Source organism: Salvelinus sp. IW2-2015, linkage group LG8 (assembly GCF_002910315.2).
Source record: "Salvelinus sp. IW2-2015 linkage group LG8, ASM291031v2, whole genome shotgun sequence".
Lineage (NCBI taxonomy): Eukaryota > Metazoa > Chordata > Actinopteri > Salmoniformes > Salmonidae > Salvelinus > Salvelinus sp. IW2-2015.
The window spans coordinates 34,170,530-34,196,101 of record NC_036848.1 but is presented as its reverse complement, the minus strand read 5'-3'; the positions used below and the strand labels follow the sequence as shown (position 1 = coordinate 34,196,101).

The window sequence follows — 25,572 nt, the reverse complement described above, 5'->3', positions numbered from 1 at the left end:
TAAACCTCATGCAAATGTAAAACATTAAATCAAATCATGGTTTTACCTTACTCATCTAGAAAGTAGGCGTAGTCTACATTATAATTTTTAGGCATTTTTTTCCGACAGTGATGGAAAAGCCACTGCACTGAAGCTGTTGCCAGAAGTAGACAGAATTGCGACAGTAGGGGCAGTGTCGCAAGTGTAGGTTAGGTAGGTAGCCAGCAAGATGACATGTTGATAGCCGCCCACATTGGGTACTGTTCGAATGTGAACGTCATTGCAACTATTTAAAGATATCGATAGTGTGTCCGTCATTACATTGTTTCCCGTGCTTATTTTTGATTGAGAAACAATTTCGCGTTGAGGAGCCTGTGTGTCAGATGTGATGTCACCGCTAGCAGCCTGTATTTTAGCATTGTGGGACGTGTAAATGTAAGCAGACAACAACGGGGCTTGTTTGTGTATGTATCCCAAATAGCCAAAGATACGGTCGCGCTCGAGGTAGTTTCGAAGAGACAAACATTTTTCGAGATTGCATGCGGATATCGGTCTTGTGTCATCAGAATTTTTTTTTGTGAGAGGAGTGTGTACGTCTCCCTTGTGAGGAAGTGGGATGTGGCCAGAGTGTATTAATGTTGCCGACGAAGATATGAAAATCATTGTAGCAGTGCTTTTGGAGCCTCGCTACATTGTAAATAATAGGTTAGACTTGGTGCTTATTAACGCGAGCCCATTTGACGAATTCGATGAAGACATTCCTCGGTGTTCGAAATCGTGCTGGGGTCGCTCTGATTACATAATATCAACATGTGAATTATAGATTGACTATTTTTATTTTATTTTTTGAAAACCATTGAATTGCTAATGTCAACTCAACGTCAGATAGTGGACTCATCTTTAGCTTTGGGAAGACTGGAAATCAATAGTCCCATGCTGAACCTGGGAACTTGCCTCTCCGGCTCAGTGAAAGAGAAGACCGCTCAGGGAGGATCGCAGGCGGCGCACCTGAACGGATGTGTGCCACTCTCCCATCAGGTGGCCGGTCATAAGTATGGCGTTGATAAAGTAGGTCAGTGACTGGACTTATCAAATATGTTCTCCTTTCGCCGCCACGGTGCATGTTGTTTATCCACTACTGAGTTACATTTAATTGTGCAATCTTGGTCTGCATGGTAGAATAGCTCCCTTTTTGTTCAATGACAATACCTCAGAAAAGCTGACAGAAGTTGGCTAAACTTTCACCCCCAGGATTCTTTATCACCAGGACAACGCTATGGAGCAAACAAGCCATGGGTGATAGGTTTCATAATGGCAGTCAATAACAGAATAGAGCACCTGCTTGTATCCTTTTGTGTACTTTAGTTGAAGCCTGTAGTATCTGCTCTCCTATTGTTATCAAGCAACTGAAATCCAGTTTGGCTTCTATCACCACTATCACGCTTGATCATCCACTTAGTTGTAACCTACAWACTCACCAAGCAACTTACCAGTGGCTATAGCCTAAATCATGAATTAGGCTTACAAATCCAATGTTTGAAGTAACACTTAGCTGAATGGGCCAATGTATTATTTCTGTCCTTGGAGACAGTGACAGAGCGCCAGTGTCAGTAGGATGTAATCCTCGTTGTCTCTCTGCTAAGAGCCTTTCAGTTGAATCCTACCCTCAGCCAGGGCTTGGGTGTCGGACTCGTATTTAGGTCAAGACTCTTGACACACGTTTAACCTCTGAGTTGATTAAACGCTGACGCTTGGAGTGTTCATTTCCTACCAGTGGGAAGGCCAGGCTGGGGTAAATTCTTTGTCATAGACAGTATCGCTAGCTGTAATCCCCAATACCACAACCAACCGGTGCATATTCTAATCAGCATAGCCTACTGTATATGACGTAACGTACAGAAACATGCCGGTGCTTCTCAGCTTTCAATTTCACTATTTCAACTGATTTTAGTTGTAAGGTTCAATCTGTGCCTGAGGCAGTAACATTTAGTTGAGTGGATTGCGGTCCATTCTTTCCCCACTCCATTCTATCTAATATCGGAGCCAAGACTCAGAGTGCGTGTAAAGTGTCTTACTATATATGATACTGGTGCCCGGGTGTTTTTTATGACTTCACGTTAAATACAAGTTAACCTTTGCACTTCTCAGCTGGGTATGACTGGCAAGCTGTTTGGCCCAGTCTGAATACTTTAGAAAGGCCTCCATTCTTTCTCTCTTGAAGAAGCTGCAGTTGTAAAATGGTTGCACAATTGGGAACGCCAGGGCGCTCTCGGTCACATCCTCCAATCCAGTCATGTCTGATCATCGATTATTGAGCTGGAAGGATGTCTTTTTGAGATATTCTGACTTTGACCTTTATGCTGCAACCAGTACTAGATCTTTGCTAAGTGTCAGAATGGCCCACACCTTTTCTTTCCCAACAGGCATATTGCAACATCCTGATGGCACAGTACTCAAACAGCTACAGCCCCCTCCCCGAGGTCCTAGAGAGATGCAGTTCTACAGCATGGTAACCATCCACCTTTTGATGCAAAAAACAAAAAGATATGTATGTTATTGTCTGAAGGTACAATCATTTTCACTGTACAGTGTGCGCTCTATGAAATTGCTGTTCTGCATCACTTTCAATTTTTTTTTTTACTAGGGAGCAATTCTCCCATGTCAGTTTGAACAAAGTTTATGTTCAAGTTGACGTGCAGATTTAAAGGAGTTAACAAAAAGTGAGCGATTACTCCTAAACCGTTCTATCGTTCAATCGCCCAGAATAGTTCTTAAGGAAGCCTAGCCGCCTGTCCCTGGGGGACAGGCTCTGGGGGCCTTTGTTATGGCAATACTGGGCACAGTAATGTAGTCCACAACATCTCTACTAGCTCAATCAATGGGCAAGGTCAGCACACTCCCCACGTATAAACCAGAGGGCTATCTGTTTATTTAAGGGCTTAAGAGAGGTGTTTGCCTCAGCATGTCCACTGCAACAACATTTAACCAAAGCATTATCAGAGATTTCCCACTGGCACCGCTTACTCTACTATTGTTGATGTGGACTAAATGTACACAGGGTGAAATGGTTGCTTTGGATACCTATTACAAACTTGGCTACTTTCACCACCATCATTTCACTGTAGTGAACGATAAAAGGGAAGGAAAATAATGTTTGTTTTTGTACTATCGCAAGACTCTTAATATTTGTTCTCCATGCGACATGTTGGTAAAACAACATCCCAATCAATAAAGACAGACATTCCCACATAGAGATGGTGAATAGTTCCCTCAACGGAGCTGATATGATTCTTCAACCAGTATGAAGTATGTCCTAAGCGTCCTTTGCTTCTGACAGGTCTACGCCGAGGACTGCTGTGATCCGTGTCTGTTGGTCCTTCAGCATCACCTCCCCAAATACTTTGGCACCTGGTCCTCTCCTGAATCTCCTAACGGTAAACACCAGCACATAGAAAAATCCTTAAACCTACCTGGGATATTATTTCGACATGTACCAGGGCCTGTATTCCCAAATAAACTCAGAGGAGAAGTGCTAATCTAGAAACAGGTCCTCCCTGCCCATAAAATGTTAGTCATTACGATCTAAAGGGCTAAACTGATCCTAGYTCAGCACTTCTTTCAAAAAAGACTTCTGTCATTCTGATGGTTTCACAGCGGAGCTCTCCAGCTGTTTAATGTAAACAATCATGACAGTGTTCTGCTTTGCTACTGGAAACATGACACTGTAGTGGTGAAACAAAGCCTCGTCTATCATTCTAGTGGCCAAATGTGTTGATTTATTGATCAAAATGTCTCTCTCCCACGCCTTATTTCTGCGCCGCCCTCTGATGACATCACAGAGCTGTACCTGAAACTTGAGGACGTGACTCGGCGCTTCCAGAAGCCCTGTATTATGGACGTGAAGATAGGCCAGAAGAGCTACGACCCCTACGCCTCCTACGAGAAGCGGGACCAGCAGATCAAGAAGTACCCGCTAATGGAGGAGATTGGCTTCCTGGTCCTCGGAATGAGGGTGAGTCTCCCTATTCAGCCTCACTATGAGCCCCTCCCATTGGGTTGAAAAGGCCTCTCTTAACTGCTACTGCCATTCATGTTAATGAGAGGGGCTATATGAGACCTTGGAGGCAGTACCTTAGGCCGTTTTTACGCTGCAGTTATTGAGCGGCATCGAAAAAGTACTTGCGACTACTTATTACTGAAGTGTAAAGCTGAGAAATTGTCCCGTCCTCTGTGCCACCTGTGGAGGTTTGCGGGTGAGACTCGGCCAAGAGTAACCCCTCTCCGATGTAAACATGATTGTCTCTCCAAGCGAAGTACTCGTACAGTAAAAGATCTTAATAACAGAGCAATGTTTTTGAAACAGCTGAAATGTATTCCATGTTTTATTGAGTTTGTACCTGAAATTGCAGTAAATGCCTATTCCGTTCTGAAGTTGACTGATGAAAGGCACAGTTTGTGAAGGAGCGCATGCTTAAAAATATTTTTTTCTCTCCAAAAAAGTAACTTTTTCCAATKCTCCTACAGAGCCACATGCAGTCCAAGAGTTTTGATTCCTATATACCACCGGAAAGAGCAGATACTACATTTTCTAACACCTACACTACCGTTCAAAAGTTTGGGGTCACTAGAAATGTTCTTGTTTTGGAAAGAAAAGCACCTTTTTTTTGTCCATTTAAATAACATGAAATTGATCAGAAATACAGTGTAGACATTGTTAATGTTGTAAATGACTATTGTAGCTGGAAACGGCTGATTTTTAATGGAATATCGACATAGGTGTACAGAGGCCCATTATCAGAAATCATCACTCCTGTGTTCCAATGGCATGTTGTGTTAGCTAATCTAAGTTTGTCATTTTAAAAGGCTAATTGATCATTAGAAAACCCTTTTGCAATTATTTTAGCGTAGCTGAAAACTGTTGTTCTGATTTAAAGAAGCAATAAAACTGGCCTTCTTTAGACTAGTTGAGTGTCTGGAGCATCAGAATTTGTGGGTTCGATTACAGGCTCAGGGATTTCTTACAGGGTTTTCGAATGATCAATTAGCCCACTTTTGATTGGTAGTGTACATTTGCCAAACAACTAAAAAAATAAGGGGTTGGGCTCTGTTTCAGAATATCACTTTTTTTGTAGAATCACCATGTTTACATGTTTTCAACATGTGAATACTAGCGACACTCAGCAATAGCTTGTCTGGGGAAAATATTCATTTTTTTCTATTATATTCTAATTGTAAAATATATGTGTTGATTGTCATAAGGACAGGGGAATTTAAACGTGTCTCGGCTGCTAAATAAACTAGTTGATTTCATTGGCACGGCACAGCAATATAGCCTAGTCTACAGACGTAATAAGAGAACATAATTATACTCAAAATCTATTCTGTTCTTTTGAAATACATTTTCTTAACATCATAATGTTTCTTAATACATTTTTAATTTTTATTTAATCGTTATTTGACTAGGCAAGTCAGTTAAGAACAAATTCTTATTTACAATGATGGCCTACACTGGCCAAACCCGGACGACACTGGGCCAATTGTGCGCCGCCCTAGGGGACTCCCAATCACGACCGGTTGTGATACAGCCTGGATTCGAACCACGGTGTCAGTAGTGACGCCACTAGCACTGAGATGCAGTACCTTAGACCGCTGTGCCACTCGGGAGCCCACTTAAGACCCACCTAAACAAAATTATAATGGGTTTCTTTGTGATGGTGTACAGTTGAAGTCGGAAGTTTACATACACTTAGTCATTAACTCATTTTTCAATCACTCCACAAATTTCTTGTTAAACTATAGTTTTGGCAAGTCGGTTAGGACATCTACTTTGTGCATGACACAAGTAATGTTTTCCAACAATTGTTTACAGACAGGTTATTTCACTTATAATTCATTGTATCACAATTCCAGTGGGTCAGAAGTTTACATACACTAAGTTGACTGTGCCTTTAAACAGCTTGGGAAATTCCAGAAAATGATGTCATGGCTTTAGAAGCTTCTAATAGACTAATTGACATCATTTGAGTCAATTGGAAAATTTAAAAATCATACCTTATTTACCTACGTATTCAGACCCTTTGCTATGACTCGATAATTGATTTGGAGTCCACCTGTGTACATTCAATTGATTGGACATGATTTGGAAAGGCACACACCTACAGTATCTATTAAAGCTCCCACAGTTTGAGGGGGGGAAACAATTTAATCCATTTTAGAATAAGGCTGTAACGTAGCAAAATGTGGAACAAGTCAAGTAGTCTGAATACTTTCCAAATGCACTGATATGGTCAACTTGATCATCATGGCGCTTTGAGGTAGAAATGCTCAGAAAGTTTGTCGTTTTTATGCTGTTGGATCTCAAAGTACTGCTAGACTGTACAATACAGATATTTAGTTAAAGTCAGCGACAGGTGGGTTCAAAGCTTTATTGAAAGTTATTGAAATGACTAAATTGCTCATCGTAAGTGGTTACTTGGCATTAGTAACCATTTTGAGAAAGTAAAGGCAGAGAGAAGGGCAGGATATGAGGTTATTTCAATATGAAGGGTAGATTTAGAGCACTATTGATATTCACTGTCTTCATTATATTCATAGTTTATCTGTTATGTCAAGGTTGTCATGGTCAGAAAAATCAAGTTCAAGGAAAAAACTTTTGCCAGACCTCAACTCAATACGCAGAGTGTACTGAACATTAGGAACTGACTAAGTGAATCCAGGTGACAGCTATGATCCCCTATTGATGTCATCTGTTAAATCCACTTGTGTAGATGAAGGGGGGGAGACTGGTTAAAGGAGGATTTTTAAGCCTTGACACAATGGAGACATGGATTGTGTTTGTGTGCCATTCAGAGGGTGAATGGGCAAGACGAACGATTTAAGTGCCTTTGAACGGGGTATGGTAGTAGGTGCCAGGCGAACTGCAGCGCTGCTGGCTTTTTCGCACTCAACAGTTTCCCCATGTCTATCAAGAATGGCCCACCGCCCAAAGGACATCCAGTCAACTTGACACAAGTGTCGGAAGCATTGGAGTCAACATGGGCCAGCATCCCTGTGGAACATTTAAACACCCGGTAGAGTCCATCCCCCGACAAATTGAGGCTGTTCTGAGGGCCAAAGGGGAGTGCAACTCAATATTAGGAAGGTCTTCCTACTGTTTTGTACACTTTTGTTTTGTACACTCACTAGTATTGAACAAGTAGAATGAATCAATACCCGATGACCTCATCTCCGTAATCAGACTAGTTGTTTTCCGTTAACATTGTAATCACAGGAACGCAATGTCAATAATCCCTCCAAGGGCTTTTACCAGGTGTTGATAAACCTGCCTGGGCAGCCGAACCAGAGCTAGAAGGACGATTCAAAGATTGTTGTGTTTAGGTCAAGTGTTTTTGCAACAATGCCTTATGTTTAGAGTCAATGTAGAAGTGTGCCCTCTGCTCGCCCTTTTTGGTCTACCACCTACTGGTTTAATGGTGCCCGGGCAATGCAGGATGCAATCGCTTTTGCTAGTGTCCTATCCAAGAGACGCATAGACCTTGAGTGGGAAAACGTTCACCCATCATCGCACAATTGATGGCTGCAGGATTTGGTTCACTTTGTAAAACTAGAAAAAGTATGTTACATACGTTTTCCCTTTCAAAGTGTATTTCATTCCAAAATGATGTATATCATTCCTTCTCCAGAGGCCAGACCTCCCCTTTCGACTTGTAAATTGCTTGCTTGACTGTTGATGCTGCTTTTGTTATTATTTATTTTTTAAATATCTGATTTGCCTCCATTCTGTATGGTTGGCTTGGTCCTGCTGGGAATCTGCTACCATACTTGTCCATGTACCTTTTGAGTTGGGTTTCTTTGCCCTGGCTCTGACCCCTTTTAAGTCCCCAGGACCAGGATTGAGAAACACTACCTTTTGAACAATGTGCTTTCCCTAGCTCTCTCTCTCATTTAAAAAAAATTGAACTATTCAACATCATCAAGCCTTTCGTTGGGGTTGGGTGTGTGGGGGTGTGCGCCCCTTTGGGTCCCGGGACCAGGATTGAGAAACACTGCCTTTGAACAAAGTTAAAATATCCATGACCTTGAGTGTACCTGATCCTCTGACCCATCTAACTGTACATGTACAGTCCACCTCCAGAATTATTGGCACCCTTGATAAAGATGAGCAAAAAATACTGTATAAAATAACCTGATGTTCACTTTGACAGAGTTCCTGAGTGGAGCGCCTTCCAGAAAGACAACCATCTCTGCAGCACTCCATCAATCAAGCCTTTATGGTAGTGGCCAGACGGAAGCCGACCTCAACTAAAAGGCACACGACAGCCCGCTTGGAGTTTGCCAAAAGGCACCTAAAGGATTCTCAGACCATGAGAAACAAGATTCTCTAGTCTGATGAAACCAATATTGATTTCTTTGGCTTGAAGCATCACGTCTGGAGGAAACCTGGCACCATCCCTACGGTGAAGCATGGTGGTGGTGGCAGCATCATGAGGTGGGGATGTTTTTCAGCGGCAGGGACTTGGAGACTAGTCAGGATGGAGGGAAAGATGAACAGCGCAAAGTACAGAGAGATCCTTGATGAAAACCTGCTCCAGAGCGCTCAGGACCTCAAAATGGGGCGAAGGTTCACCCTAAGCACACAGCCACGACAATGCAGGAGTGGATTCGGGACAAGTCTCTGAATACTTATACAATTGCACGGATAAAGAGATTTTGTTTAACAAGTAATATTATTTTCTCAAAGATATACTCCCCTCCATATTTATACAGTGAAGTAACAATGTGTTCAAATGTTTCATACAGGATGAGGCAACAGTACCAAATGTCACCTTTTATTTGAGGATATTTTCATACATACAGTTGCAAAATTATTTGGACAGAGGCTCATTTTGTTTTTTGGGCTCTGTACTCCATCCAGCACCTTGGATTTGAAATCCTAAAATGACTGAGGTTCAAGTGCCGACTGTCAGATTTCATTTGAGGGTATTTTCATCCATACTGGATGAAATGTTTAAAACAGCACTTTTTGTACACCGTCCCCCCTTTTTACGGAACCAAAAGTATTTAGACAAGTTCACTTAAACTATGTTTATAACAAAAGTTTAGTATTTGTTCCCAGATTCCAAGCACGCAATGACTACATCAAGCTTGTGACTCCACAAACGTGTTGGATGCATTTGCAGTTTGTTTTGGTTGTGTTTTAGATTATTTTGTGCTCAATAGAAATTAATGGTGTATTGTGTCATTTTGGAGTAACTTTTATTCTAAATACGAATATGATATGTTTCTGAACACTTATACATTGAGGTGGATGCTACCATGATTGCTGATAATCTTCAATGATTAGTGTGAAATGGAGAGGCACAAACATCATACCCCAAGACATGCTAACCATTAACAATAACGGGAGGCTAGCTTTTCTTTGGAGGGAGGGTATGATATTTATGCCTCTGCAAGGCATAGTCTAAAATAATATCATTTCCCCATTGTTTTAGCATACAATATAGCTCAATATTTGTATTTATTTTTGTATTTTTTGCTTATCTATATCAAGGTTGCCAATAATTTGAGGTAACTAACTGTATGAAGTAATCTGAAATTGTAAACGTAACAAATATATATATTTTTTAAAGTAATTAAAAAAAGAGACTAATAGGATAACTTCGGAAAGTATTCAGGCCCCTTGACTTTTTCCACATTTTGTTACGTTAGAGCCTTATTTTCCGTCATCAATCTACGCAAAAACAGGTTTTTAGAAATGTTTGCACACAAAAAAAAACGGATCCACATTTACATAAGTATTCAGACCCTTTAGTCAGTACTTTGATGTACCTTTGGCAGCGATTACCGCCTCGAGTCTTCTTGGGTATGACGCTAAAAGCTTGGCACACCTGTATTTGGGGAGTTTCTCCCATTCTTCTCTGCAGATCCTCTCAAGCTCTGTCAGGTTGGATGGTGAGCATCTCTGCACAGCTTTTTTTCAGGTCTCTCCAGAGATGTTTGATCGTATTCAAGCCCGGGCTCTGGCTGGTCCACTAGGACATTCAGAGACTTATCCCGAAGTCACTCCTGCGTTTTCTTGTCTGTGTGCTTAGGGTCGTTGTCCCTAAGCACACAGGTCTTGAGTGCTCTGGAGCAGGTTTTCATCAAGGATCTCTCTGTACTTTGCTCCGTTCATCTTTCCCTCCATCCTGACTAGTCTCCCTGTCCCTGCCGCTGAAAAACATCCTCACAGCATGGAAATTCCTTTGACCTCATGGCTTGGTTTTTGCTCTGACATGCACTGTCAACTGTTGGACCTTATATAGACAGGTGGGTGCTTTTCCAAATCATGTCCAATCAATTTAATTTACCACAGGTGGACTCCAAGTTGTAGAAATCTCAAGGATCATCATTGGAAACAGGATACAGCTGAGCTGAATTTCGAGTCTCACAGTAAAGGGTCTGAATACTTATGTAAATAAGGTATTTCTGTTTATTTATTTTTAATACATTTGCAAACATTTCTAAACCTGTTTTTTTCGCTTTGTCATTATGGGGTATTGTGTGTAGATTGATGAGGAAAATGTTTCATTTAATACATTTTAGAATAAGGCTGTAATGTAACAAAATGTGGAAAACGTGAAGCGGTCTGAATACCATCCGAATGCACTGTGGATGCATCTCATTAGTCCAACATCACCTGTTCCAATGAAGAGTTACATTTCTCATCCGGGTCCATTCTGAAGTCTCTCTGTTTGAACACAGGGTTGGTCGTCACTGACCAATCAATCACACAGGGCTAAAACCAACATACCACTATTCTTCCATTCCATAATGACTTACAGGAGAGTCGTCATCTCTACCCCAAGGACCAAATCCAGCCTATAGTAATATAGTTGATTGGCCCCCTCAACAGCAGGATTGTTATGCTTTTACATTGACATCATGGATTAAGTATAAATCAAATCAAATTTTATTTGTCACATACACATGGTTAGCAGATGTATAGAGCAGCTTTCAGTGTTGCCTTGGTATATGGAAAACTCAACGCTTCTCTTTCCTCAAACTTTGTTAAACAGTCATGCCATTCGCAAGATTTCAATACAGCTGGACTGCAAAATACTACCACGTGCTATATAGTTTTATTGACCAATTCACTGAACTGAACATGGCCTTACACGTCAGCATATTTACACTGCATACGGAAGTATTCAGACCACTTAACTTTTTCCACATTTTGTTACATTACAGCCTTATTCTAAAATTGATTAAATAAATACAAATATTCTCGATCTAGACACAATATCCTGTAATGACAATATGAAAAAAGGTTTTTAGAAATTTTAGCAAATGTATTAAAAGTAAATGAACTGAAATACCTTATTTGCATAACTATTCAGACCCTTTGCTAAGAGACTCAAAATTGAGCTCAGGTGCATCCTGTTTCCATTGATCATCCTTGAGATGTTTCTACAACTTCACTGGAGTCCGTCTGTGGTAAATTTAATTGATTGGACACGATTTGGAAAGGTACACACCTGTCTATATAAGGTCCCACAGTTGACTGCATGTCAGAGCAAAAACCAAGTCATGATGTCGAAGGAATTGTCCGTAGATCTCCGAGACAGGATTGTGTCGAGGCACACATCTGGGGAAGGGTACCAAAACATGTCTGCAGCATTGAAGGTCACCAAGAACACAGTGGCCTCCATCATTCTTAAATTGAATAATTTTGGTACCACCAAGACTCTTCCTAGAGCTGGCTGCCAGGCTAAACTGAGCAATCAGGAGAGAAGGGCCTTGGTCAGGGAGGTGACCAAGAACCCGATGGTCACTGACAAAGCTCCAGAGTTCCTCTGTGGAGATGGGAGAACCTTCCAGAAGGACAACCATCTCTGCAGCACTCCACCAATCAGGCCTTTATGGTAGTGTCCAGACGTAACCCACTCCTCAGTAAAAGGCACATGACCGCTTGGAGTTTTCCAAAAGGCACCTAAAGGACTGTCATACCATGAGAAACGAGATGCTCTAGTCTGATGAAACCAATATTGATTACTTTGGCCTGAATGCCAAGCGTCATGTCTGGAGGAAACCTGGCACCATCCCTACGGTGAAGCATGGTGATGGCAGCATCCTGCTGTGGGGATGTTTTTCAGCGGCTGGGACTGGGAGACTAGTCAGGATGGAGGGAAAGATGAACGGAGCAAAGTACTGAGAGATCCTTGATGAAAGCCTGCTCCTGCTTCGGGACAAGTCTCTGAATGTCCTTGAGTGGCCCAGCCAGAGCCCGGACTTGAACCCGATCGTACATCTCTGGAGAGACCTGAACATAGCTGTGCCATCCTGACTCCATCCTGACCCCATCCAACCTGACAGAGCTTGAGAGGATCTGCAGAGAAGAATGGGAGAAACTCCCTAAATGCCAAGCTTGTAGCATAATACCCAAGAAGACTTGAGGCTGTAATCGCTGCCAAAGGTGCTTCAACAAAGTACTGAGTACTTATGTAAATATGATATTTCACTTAATAAAAATGAATAACGTTTTGCTTTAATCACTGGTTACTGTGTGTATATATTGATGAAGGGGGAAAAAAACAATTTAATCCATTTTAGAATAAGGCTGTAACGTATCAAAATGTGGAAAAAGGAAAGTGGTCTGAATACTTTCCGAATGCACTGTACATACCTGAAAAGTACACGCAGACAAAAAAGGTATTTGAATGCATGGCAAATAGTCTAATCAGTTAAACGCCCCACTTTGCTGGTCTATTATCTTGCCTGTGTAACTAATTCTGTAGTACTAATTGTTGTAAAAATTTAAGCCGTGTTCAGTATTTGTAGTGTTACAGGCGAGGGTTTTTCTCTCCGTTTTAGCGTGTGTAACCTAGCACCTCGTTAGTCAGGATGTGTTTCACCTGCGCAGGCCCAGCTGGTATTTTTTTATTTCACCTTTATTTAACCAGGTAGGCTAGTTGAGAACAAGTTCTCATTTGCAACTGCGACCTGGCCAAGATAAAGCATAGCAGTGTGAACAGACAACACAGAGTTACACATGGAGTAAACAATAAACAAGTCAATAACATGGTAGAAAAAAAGAGAATCTATATACAATGTGTGCAAAAGGCATGAGGTAGGCAATAAATCGAATAATTACAATTTAGCAGATTAACATGGAGTGATAAATCATCAGATGATCATGTGCAAGAAGAGATACTGGTGTGCAAAAGAGCAGAAAAGTAAATAAATAAAAGCAGTATGGGGGGTGAGGTAGGTAAATTGGGTGGGTAGTTTACAGATGGACTATGTACAGCTGCAGCGATCGGTTAGCTGCTCGGATAGCAGATTTTTAAAGTTGTTGAGGGAGATAAAAGTCTCCAACTTCAGAGATTTTTGCAATTCGTTCCAGTCGCAGGCAGCAGAGAACTGGAAGGAAAGGCGTCAAATGAGGTTTTAGCTTTAGGGATGATCAGTGAGATACACCTGCTGGAGCGCGTGCTGCGGTGGGTGTAGCATCGTGACCAGTGAACTGAGTATAGGCGGCACTTTACCTAGCATAGCCTTGTAGATGACTGGAGCCAGTGGGTCTGACGACGAACATGTAGCGAGGGCAGCCGACTAGGGCATACAGGTCGCAGTGGTGGTCGTATAAGGTGCTTTAGTAACAAACGAATGGCACTGTGATAAACTGCATCCAGTTTGCTGAGTAGAGTGTTGGAAGCTATTTTGTAGATGACATCGCCGAAGTCGAGGATCGACAGGATAGTCAGTTTTACTAGGGTAATGTTGGCGGCGTGAGTGAAGGAGGCTTTTGCGGAATAGAAAGCCGTCTTGATTTGATTTTGGATTGGAGATGTTTGATATGAGTCTGGAAGGAGAGTTTGCAGTCTAGCCAGACACCTAGGTACTTATAGATGTCCACATATTCTAGGTCGGAACCGTCAGGGTGGTGATGCTAGTCGGGCGTGCGGGTGCAGGCAGCGAACGGTTGAAAAGCATGCATTTGGTTTTACTGGCGTTTAAGAGCAGGTGGAGGCCACGGAAGGAGTGTTGTATGGCATTGAAGCTCGTTTGGAGGTTAGATAGCACAGTGTCCAAGGAAGGGCCGGAAGTATATAGAATGGTGTCGTCTGCGTAGAGGTGGATCAGGGAATCGCCCGCAGCAAGAGCAACATCATTGATGTATACAGAGAAAAGAGTCGGCCCGAGAATTGACCCTGTGGTACCCCATAGAGACTGCCAAGAGGACGGACATGCCCTCCGATTTGACACACTGAACTCTGTCTGCAAAGTAGTTGGTGAACCAGGCAAGGCAGTCATTAGAAAAACCGAGGCTACTGAGTCTGCCGATAAGAATATGGTGATTGACAGAGTTCTAAAGCTCTGTCAATTTAAGACCAGCTGGCCCAGTGCATCAGTTGGAGAGGAGATGTTGAGAGAACTACACCTCACGTTAGCTCTTCCACCTTAGAGAGCCGAACAAAGCCTTCATCTGGCAGTTTTCCATTGGTACTTTTTTTTTTTTTTTGTCTTTTCTCAGGCAAATCCAGTGGATGTGGTGGGTGTTTTTTAAGACCCTACTGCAGTTGCTTGGCCAGCACCCAGTAGTCACCCACATTGATGCCTTTTAGAACCCCTTCAAAAACCCCACCTGTTTTGTGTTTGTCAGTGACTCATTTGTTCCCTTTTTCTGTGCGCGACGACATTTTGAGTTTGTCTTTTGGTTACCGAACAGCAGCCTCTTGGGAGGTCAGTAATAGGAAGCCTCTAGCTATCAGTAGAACAGGATGGAGCTAGCTTCTATCTGACTGATCTCAGATCTGTTGACTAGGACCTTTCCTTTACCCCAATCACCATTATGCATCCTCCTTTGGGTGTTCCTCACAGGTCTCGAGGGTCATGATAACATAACTGTTCATCTCCTTTAGTCCCACGTGGTGGAGTAAACAGGGAACGTGCTACAATTTAGTCTCTTTTCAAATCCAAACTCTATAATATGAACTCAAATGTCAATCGGCAAATGAATGCGTATTAGTGCCTGTCGCACTCTGCTTTGGGAAATGGATGTTGAGGACCACCGGTGTATTTTTCACTTCTGGAATATTTCCCTCCACATGACCTAGGACCTGCACTGGCCAGCTCTGCCATACCAGGTTGTCTTCTCACCCATCTTACAGCTCCTCTTACTAGTCAATCAGGTAGACTAGGAAGTGAAGGAGATTCATCATAGTGTAGGCTTTGTAAGAACACAGACCTTTCAGCGCGAGGGTCGTCCACTGACATGCCCTGTGTTTGCCCCAGGGTCAAAGGCTTTCTGGCACGGAGCATGGAAAAATCTGCTGATCACCACAGAGCGATAAGACTAATTACTGATAATGATGTTCTGGATTGCAGTGATGGAGGGAGGAATCCCTCTGGTGTAGATAACAGTTTTGCTCCTCTCAGCGTGGGAATGGAATTATCTCGGAGTCCTCACAGACTTCTGATTTCGACTCGCATTGCTATTAATATCACCGGGAAAAATCTGTATCATATTATGTCACATATATATGTGCATCATATTCGAAATGTTTTGAGCAAATTGTGTGTAAAAATAATTTCACCACCAGAGGGAGTATTCCACCCATGTTTGTAATCACTGAGTTTGTTATATGGAGACGGGTCATCTCTTTTTTGAAGTTAAGCATTGCTTGTTAGTGCTTCCATATGAGAACAAACAATAGGCCTATGTGCTGCGTCTAACTGTTTCTTGGCCGCCCGAGTGGCGCATCGGTCTAAGGCACTGCATCCCAGTGCTAGAGGAGTCACTGCAGACCCTGGTTCGATCCCGGGCTGTATCACAACCGGCCGTGATCGGGAGTCCCATACGCTGGGCACAATTTGGCCCAGCGTTGTCCGGTTTAGGGGAGGGTTTGGCCGGGGTAGGCCGTTATTGTAAAATTTGAATTTGTTCTTAACTGACTTGCCTAGTTAAATAAATGTAATTCTTCCTTTCTGTCTTTCGAACACTCCAGGTGTACAAGGTGAACTCTGACGGCTATGACTCGTATGACCAACATTACGGACGAGGCCTCCTCAAGGACACCGTCAAAGACGGTGAGCTCCTGAAACAATAATAACCCCGGCACAAAATAAACAACATGTCTACCCTTCTGTCTATTTGCACAGGGTTTCACTTGTAGTTGCTAGCCAAACTTGCTCTCAATTAGACGATGCCCGACGCGGTTTCCTAAACAGATTAAATCATCGCCGTCATTACTTATCAGAAAACATTGTATTCCTCAACAACAACAATAATTACCTCTCCCGTTCCTCTCCTCTCCCAGGTTTATCAAAATTCTTCTATAATGGGACGAGTCTGAGAAAAGACGCCATCACTGCCAGTATCCTCAAGGTCCAGAACATCCTGAGATGGTTCGAGGGCCAGATCCAGTTAACCTTCTATGCTAGCTCCTTGTTGTTTGTATACGAGGGCCTGCCTCCTCCCAACCCGGAGGGCCACATCCCCAGGGGCCTCCCAGAGAAGACCACGTCTGCCGCCTGCTGCGAGCCCAACGAGGACGTACTGGAACACAACAACAACGTCTGCGCTGCCGTGCCGCTCGACTACAGCCTGTCCACCATGTACGCCATGCACAAGAAGGGCTGCACCCGGGGTCACCATGGCAACGTCACCGCCACCGGCGGCTACGCCACGACAGACCCCAACCCCCAGGCGCACAASAGCACGTGGAAGTGCCCAGGTCTGGTGTCGTCGGAGCAGCCCAACGGCAACGGTGTCAAAGCCCAACTGGAAGAAGAGGAAGTYGGGGAGGGAGGTCGGGGTGAGCCGCAGCCAGAGCAGAGGGCCAGCGAAGTGGAGGTGAGGATGATTGACTTTGCTCACGTCTTCCCCAGCGAGAGCCAGGACCAAGGCTACGTCTACGGCCTGAAACACTTGCTGGAGGTGCTGCAGCAGATCCTCCACCAATAACCTTCTCTCTCCAGTGGTTTGTCTCTCATTGGTCAAGTGTACCTAATCTGTGTTTTACAGTCCCAGTCCCTCGTCCCCTTGCCCCGTGATTCACTGCACTATATGCACTATATCAATGAAGTCATTTCTCCATAACTCTTTGTCCGACGTATGTGCTTCATGATTTCTAACCACTGTTAACAGGTATCTAACTCAGGTAAACTACTGTAATCAATACTCAAATGATTATCCCTCGTTTTGTTGGCTTGCATATGATATGTCGTAGGTTTTATATAATGTGCCTAAAGTGTCTTTTTGTTTCATTTCAGATCCTTTTGTCTTTTAAATTGTCCCAGAATGATTTGTATTTATCCATTTTTAAGTTATACTCAGTAAAGGGTAAGTACTTTTAGCATTGCTGTTCTCTATCTGGCTATATGTTTTGCTTCCAAATTGCCTTACCTGTTCTTCTTAACCTGTATCCTTGCAGTGGTACTTGTTCATGATTGACTTTTAAGATTATATTAATCTCGGAAAACAAGAACTAAAGTCTTGTTTAATTATGTCAGATGCTCTGTTAAGTTCTCGGGGGAGATGTTAAGAGATACTTGCGCGACTTGTGAAGTCCCCCCCCACCCTCCCCCCTCCCCCCTCCCAAACAGAAACACTCTGCAAGTTTCAGGCAAGCCTATGGGCCAAATGTCCCCTTCCCCGAAATTCGAAAGATCCGAGCACCTGTGAAATCGTGATTTGTCCAAACGATTAGTGACACAAAAATCAGCATAGCACAAAAAGAGTTCCTCGTAAGTCATCACATCCCGCACAAGTCTGTCGACAGATGCTACTACCGTTTCTGTTACGTGCGTCTTTCCAACGAGAGCTGAAGACGATCTGTGTAACGTAGGTTGTCCTCCCTCTGCCCACTACGCTGTGTGTCATGGTCTGTTCAATTGTGAAGAAATGCAATACGCTGCTGTGATGACAATGAATTAACAAACTGACCAGAGAGAGATTTTGAGTTTTGTTTTATCTTGCGATTCATGCTCAGAGGATTAGAATGCCAAAGTACTGGTCTTCATTTACATTTTTTTGGAGAGGGAGCAAGGTCTGGATAGAGTTCTAAACTTGGAGGCCTGGAGGTAGATTAGATCCTCGTGGTGTTGTCTCTACCCCGACAATGCTTCCGCAGTGTGACCTCTATCAAGATATTGTCAATCGTTTAAGTGGAGAGAGATGTTGTTGTCATTTGCTTCTTCTTAACCCTGATAGCTATAGAATGTTTGATGTATTCTTTTAACAGAAGATATGCAGATATTTTCACAGATGCGCTGACCGTGCTACATTTTTATGGTTGATTTTAAAACTAATACCAAAAGACAAATGATTTTTGGATGATAGTCTTATCAGTCAGAAGAACTTGACGATTTAGTACATATTTTAAATGGTAAGGAGGAACAACCTTTTTTGAGAGATGTTTACAGTCTTTTGAAGATATTTTGACTGTTAATATCACTGCCTTATTTCTTTCTATTCCATATATTCATTTCAAAACGTTCATCATTCTGGCAGCTTTACATTTACTCAAAATGTCTTCATTTTATTGTTCCAGCAACTCCTTAGCAAGCGACCAGCTTCAGCATTTTGCAACAGGGCATTGTTTATGTTAGTAAAATTTTCCAAATTGTAGGTAAACAACGGGTGGTAATGATTTCCATTACAGTGACACTATCTTCATTTAAGTAACTCATAACCCATCTATAAGCACTTTCGGCTTTTTAAACATTTCATAACATTGTGTTTTATAGATGTGCTATAAGTGGTCTGTTTCTGGAGGTACAGTAATGTCAATCGTTACTGTAAGGTACCTCTAAGATGTACCTCTAAGATGGTTGTTTACTATTGACACCCTCTGCAGCTCTTCTGGAAGTTGTAATACATTAGAGCCATAACGGGTAGATAGGACTTTACGTTTCGTCTGGGTGAGGTCAAATTCCGACTTGTTCTACAATGAATTGAAATCTCTTGTTTACACACCGGTTCTATTTTCTGGGTAAACGGTGTCTTCATATAGTTAGTGGGCAAGAAGTTAACAAAAATAGTTTTGTTTTGTGTTTGCTGAAGTCTGCTATTCTTAAAAAAACCAACAAATAATGCACTGAAAAACAAATGAATATCGCTAATGTATAAAGTCTGTCCCTTTGCTGTGAACTAACCAATGACTTTCCCATTGTGGGAATGTTGTTTCGTTTATCCACAGTTTTATATAATACCTGACTGAAATGTTTAAGTTGGTGTATTGAAACACTCGTGTGGCATTTGGCAAGACTGGATTTTGTCTTTCGACTTGAGCTAATCAGAAGTGAGTTATCATTATTGTATATACAGGACAAACTCAATTTCTCTCAGATTTTTTTTCAACAAACTGTAGCTAAGTAATCAGATTGATTTGGTAGTGAATCAACAACTTATTTTCCAGCTTGTTGTAATTATTGTTCTGAACCCTTATTTACAAAGGCTGCATATAGACAGTTGGCCCAATTCAGAATTTTATTTACAAATTGGTCTTTTAACCAATCAGATCAGTCCTGAAAAATATCTGACGTGATTAGTCAAAAGACCAGTTGGTGGAAAAACATCTGAATTGGGCTGCCTGTTTAAACGCAGCCATATTCTCAGAGTATGAGTGCGGAGGCGTATTCAGTTCGCTTGAACGTTTGCTACGTTGCGGAACGGTTTGTACTAAACAACACATTTCCCCAAAACATTATTGTACGCTTTTAAAAAGGCCGGTACGCTTGCTCCCGTTTGGTGGGTGTGGTGAGGTGTGGCTTGTAGCAATGAGTGACGTATTTAAAGAGCAGTGGCCATGCTGACAGCATTCCACAACCTAACCCCTCCCCGTTTGAACTGGTCGTTCAGTACAGCACCGTTTCCGTTCAATTGAACGTTCCAAAACCTACTAAACGCAGCCCTGACATAGGATCAGTTCTGCCTACATTTGGCATAATTAATAAGATTATGTGGGACCTGAACCTAGATCAACACTCCTACTCTGAGACACTTTGTAAATACAGGTCCTGGGTTTCATTGAGCCTTGGCTGGTCTCATGCTTCTTCCTTCAGGAGCACCAGTATAGTAGAGTATACTATCAGTGGTGTCCGAATGTTGTATCTCCTCCTCCCGTTGGTTCTGCTGTCTGTCCATCCCGGGGGAAGGCTGATCTGTTCTTCAGTTCTGACGTATACAGTAACATGATATGCAGGGGAAATGATGACGTGTATCTGCTGTTTTTCTCTCATATCTGATCGGATCGAAATTGATGACTAATTACTACTTTTTGTAAATGACTTATATGAGAATGTATAATAGGTAGAGAGATTCAATAATGGCTGTATATTTGGCAGATTATTATTATTACTAATAAAATTCCCAATGAAATTCGGGTTCTTTTATCTTTTTGTTGTGGTCTTTGAATCCATGTATGTTCTCCCCACTTCCATTTTCCTTCATGTGCAGACTGAATAAAGAATAACCTGTAGCTTACAGTGTAACGGAGGTGCCGAAAAGGAGGGAATTGTTGACTAGAGCCTCGGGTTTGGCTTCCGTCTCTAGCTCAATGCCATTTTTTATTTATTTACTGCTATTACCTTGTCTCTATAGCTACCATATAATACAATATAGCAATTCTCTGGTTTCAGCACCATCAAAAAAAGACATTAAATGAAATTACACGAATGAACAGTATACAACAGAGAACTGTGAATGTGACAGAAGTAGGTTACCGCCGGAGGAGTTGGTGATCCTGAAGGTTGAATAGTCTTCTCGCAGCATGTTAAGGGTCAGAGGTGACCATGTTTCCTCCAGACAGCCAGGGTCTTACCACTAAGGGGGGAAGGAGCAACAGAATCCGGGTCTTAGCCCTGACATGTCGCTGGGAGGAGAGAAGTGACAGTGACACGCACCCTGCTTTATGTCACCACAGCCATGCCACGACACGCAACCCCAGAGCAATGATACGATCACTCTCTCTCTCAATTCACTGGGCAGAGATGTTTTAAGTCCAAGATGCATTATGCTTGGAAGCCATGGAATCCGGATTGTGACAGAACACAGACAGCACAGACATGACTGGGTGATCTTTTTTCAATGCATGCATAGGCTCAAAGTCATATGAAGACATGATTCTCACAAGTGGGTCAGTCGGTGAAATGCGTCACCAGATACAGTACCAGAGAGCTGTGGAGGTTAATGATTAGCCAGACTTGTGAACCCAACTTGTGGCTGGCGAACTGTCTGGCCTTATATAGTCACCGTCTGCAGGTGCTACCTGCCTGCCGGTTGGGGTTTAGCTATTTATGAGGAGCGGAGATTACGGTGAATATTTCATCGTACCAGTTTCATTTGGACCTTGATGCAACACACGAGTAAGCTTAATATACAATTGCCATGTCATATTTTTGAATCTGTTAATTAAATGTATTGTTAGTACTAGCTTTTTTCAGCGCTGTAATATCTGTTTTTAGCATGAAGTCAGCTGTTCTGAAATTCCCCTGCAAGATGTTTAATGTTGCTGTAGGCTGCCTTGAATGACATTGCGTCATAGGACTCGTCTTCAAGTTGTTGTGGTTTTCTTTCCCGCCCCAGACTAGGACGATTACAGTACTCCCATTCAGTCAGAAGAAATGAGACGCTTTTAGGGAGACAAACCACAGTTTAACTGACAGTTAACTGCTTCCACCATTCAGACGAGATGCTTTCTGAAGCGCTATTGCAATGTTAATTATAGCCTAGTGCATTCCTGATACACAAATTTGGGTATACAAAGTAACTGAAGCACATAAATAGTGCCATTAGAATACTTATCTTTCAGTAATTCTAAATTATGTCTGTATTCAGAGACCAGATTGGACATTTTTTTCTTCTTCTGTAAAACAGTTTTGATAACTATCCACCGGATACAGACATAACTTTAATATTCTGTCTGGAAATTATATTTTGCACAAATATTCATGGCTCTGAACCCCGCCCTGTGCAACTGGGTCCTGGACTTCCTGACGGGCCACCCCCAAGTGGTGAAGGTAGGAAACAACACCTCCACTACGCTGATCCTCAACACATGGGCCCCACAAGGGTGCGTGCTCAGCCCCCTCCTGTACTCCCTGTTCACCCATGACTGCATGGCCACGCACGCCTCCAACTCAATCATCAAGTTTGCAGACGACACAACAGTAGTAGGCCTGATTACCAACAATAACGAGACAGCCTACAGGGAGGTGGTGAGGGCCCTGGTGGAGTGGTGCCAAGAAAATCACCTCAACGTCAACTAAACAAAGGAGATGACTTCAGGAGACAGCAGAGGGAGCACTCCCCCATCCACATCGACGGGACAGCAGTGGAGAAGGTGAAAAGCTTCAAGTTCTTCGGCGTACCCATCACTGACAAAGACATTTGCTTGGCCCCTAAGACCCTCACACCTTTACAGATGCACAATTGAGAGCATCCTGTATCACCGCCTGGCACGGCAACTACAGCGCCCAAACCGCAGGGCTCTCCAGAGGGTGGTGCGGTCTGCCCAACGCATCACCAGGGTCACACTGCCTGCCCTCCAGGACAGCTACAGCACCCGATGTCACGGGAAGGCCAACAAGATCATCAAGGACATCAACCACCTGAGCCACGGCCTGTTCACCCCTCTATCATCCCGAAGGCGAGGTCAGTACAGGTTCATCAAACCTGGGACCGAGAGACTGAATAACAGCTTCTATCTCAAGGCCATCAGACTGTTAAATAGCCATCACTAGCCGGCTTCCACCCGGTTACTCAACCCTGCACCTTAAGAGTCTGCTGCCCTATATACATAGACTTGGAATCACTGGCCCCTTTAATAATGGAACACTAGTCACTTTGATGATGTTTACAGACTGTTTTACTAATTTCATATGTATAGAATGTATTCTACTGTATTTTAGTCAATGCCAATCTAACGTTGCTCGTCCTAATATTGATATATTTTATTAATTCCATTCTTTTACTTTCAGACTTGTGTATTGTTGTGAATTGTTAGATACTACTGCACTGTTGGAGCTAGGAACACAAGCATTTCGCTACACCCGCAATAACATGTGACCAATACAATTGGATTTGACTTGATTTTATAATACATCATGTGGGGATGATTTCTGTGTTTTGAAAGTGCTCTGTAGGGTGTATCCACTTGGTGGCGCCAGAACACTGAAACCAGAGTAAACATACAGTATCAATCAGACCCAAGATAGTTGATTAGTTTAGTCAGTGCCAGTGGAACATGTAATACACTTAAGATGTTTTTAAATGCAGATGGATGGTGATGTGTAGTCTTATTGGCCTATTCACAACCTAACTGTGAGCACAAACAGGCCTTAAGAATGCACATATTAGAATCCTAATGCTGTCTCTGTAAGTAAGAAGGGGAAATATCTGTACTGTTGGGGAATGATTCCATCTACTGCAAGCCTGGCTAAATGGACAACAAGGAATGCATATGATATAGTTTAGAAATTCGCTGTGGGGGTGATATTTTATTATTCCCCTGCTCTTTAAAGCCAAGCGTTTTAATTCACTCAGTGTGCCCTCTGAGCCCCCAAGAATGACATTTGACAAATACGTATCACCTCCTGACAGCTCTTATGTAATGATTCTGTCTGATTTAATTGAACGTTTCAGAATTATGGAGGCCGTCCGCTGCCTGCTTTACTCTCAGGCGCGGGTCTCCAGGGGAACATTGTACTGCCAGTGACTTTGTACAATATCCCAACTCCCTCGCCTTGCCTTCAAAATGTGTTGACAAACATCCTCAGGAATTTAATTTCTTAAATGTGTTTTATGTTGTGTTTTTTTCGTTTTGTGGCGAGACCTTGAATCTTCATGGGGAAACAAATGCAACAGTCCAATTACTGGCTCTGTGTTTGTCTGTGTTTGGAAAGGTAGTGGGGGTGATTTCACTATGTGAACTGAACTGCTGGAGTATTGTTGTATTAGCCTACTCAAAAAAAAGCTAACTAGGCACACTTTCAATTATGATTCTTGGTAGATCAGCATCAAGTAATGGCATAAATTGTCCAATTAAAGTCATACCATACAGTCAATGTTTTGGACAGATTTTCTCTCCCCCAATCTACACGCCATTGTTTTGAAAGGCAACTTATGGGTTTCTCCAACGTTAACTGTCGAAAACCAACATGGCCACCAATTGAAAATCCAGAAGTTGCCTTTCAACACAATGGCAGGTAGATGAACTTTCATCAAAGATGGTCTATTATATGGACAAGATATTTGGGTGACCACTAACAATTAAAATACATGTCCTCAAAGATGGAAGGCAGGCGGGAGGAGGCAATATCAGGTGGGACCATTCTAGTCAATGAGAGGGCAGATACGTGAACAACAGGTCATAAAGATAGATTGAGGACTCCTGTGCCATTGTAGCTCTGTGATTGCCTCAATGACACTGCCTCAATGACACTGCCCATGCTATCTCCATTTTAAAATAGTACATCCCCACCCAGTTGACTACTTTAAAATGGTGGAAGCCCTCAGTGGCATTGTCCAAGCTAAAACAGGTTATATCCATGATGAGTCCTCTATCTATCTCTATGACAACAGACACAACTCAGGTATAAAGATGTTTTTTCTAAGTTGCCAAAATGCCACGTGCCTCCACTTAGATCAGTGCATTCGTAACAACCTAATCATTACGAAACATCTATTCAATCAAATAAGCCTCACGTAAGAAATGAGCAATTACAATTTTTTGTTGACCAAATGCGACACACTCTCATTGACCTCCATACAAAAAGTCCTTCCTTCTTGGCTTATTTTTATGGACAGATATTGGGCAGAGTAAAACATCTCGCTTTGCTAGAAACATATTTTTTTTGCATTACTGATACATTTCAAGAATGTGTGATTACTGTTCGCAATTCGTGACGTTCCTGCATGTAGGCGTTCCCACTCAAGCATTTCATTGGTTCTTGCATGCTGGCAAAGGACACTGACTACCGGTGTCCTAGCTTGTTAGCTACTGTCACCATCACTTCTTCTTCTTCTGTCAGGTTTATCAGCGGTTGGCATCCAACGTTATGGACGGTGCATTACCGGCACGTACTGTAGTAGACAAACCAGAAAAAAAATCTAAAAGATATTAAACATGTTTTTTACCATGCGAGGAGGTTCCTTGACACGTTAGCTGCCGCACATCTAGAATTTCCCAGCATCTTTGCAGGAACTAGTAATTTCGATGTGCGGCCACGTGTAGAAGTAGAGGACAGTGTGTCACACAGTGCGACCAAATCTAAGATCTACACAAGGCAAGAGGCAAGAGACATTAATCACTTTATACTAAACATGGATTTCATATCTTTGAGTTTTCTCTGGTTTTTGTAGAACCACCTGCAACTGGACACAGTATTGCCAAGGGCAGGTTAGTTGAAAATCTATGGTGGTGTGAACGCTGCGTGTAACACATCCGGTGTCAGGATAAATAAAAAGCAAGGTCTGCTAACTTTCTTTAATTATGTTTAATTACCGCAAACAATGAATGGCAAATGCAATTTTCGTATATACGGGTTCGCTGTATCACCACGCAGGGTTAACAGGGAACTGGCAGGAAGTACGTAAACAGCTGTTCT

At 42.5% G+C, this 25,572-nt stretch overlaps 1 protein-coding gene across 1 annotated transcript; it reads left to right on the top strand.

The window, feature by feature from the left end:
* Nucleotides 1–162: 162 nt before the first annotated feature.
* Nucleotides 163–20,358, top strand: ipmkb (inositol polyphosphate multikinase b). The gene is made up of 6 exons (XM_023993148.1): nt 163–1,051; nt 2,403–2,488; nt 3,317–3,413; nt 3,819–3,991; nt 15,969–16,050; nt 16,281–20,358. Exons 1-6 carry the CDS (start codon nt 847–849, stop codon nt 16,925–16,927), a joined length of 1,290 nt encoding a protein of 429 aa, XP_023848916.1. The 5' UTR covers nt 163–846; the 3' UTR covers nt 16,928–20,358.
* The last annotated feature ends 5,214 nt before the right edge of the window (nt 20,359–25,572 follow it).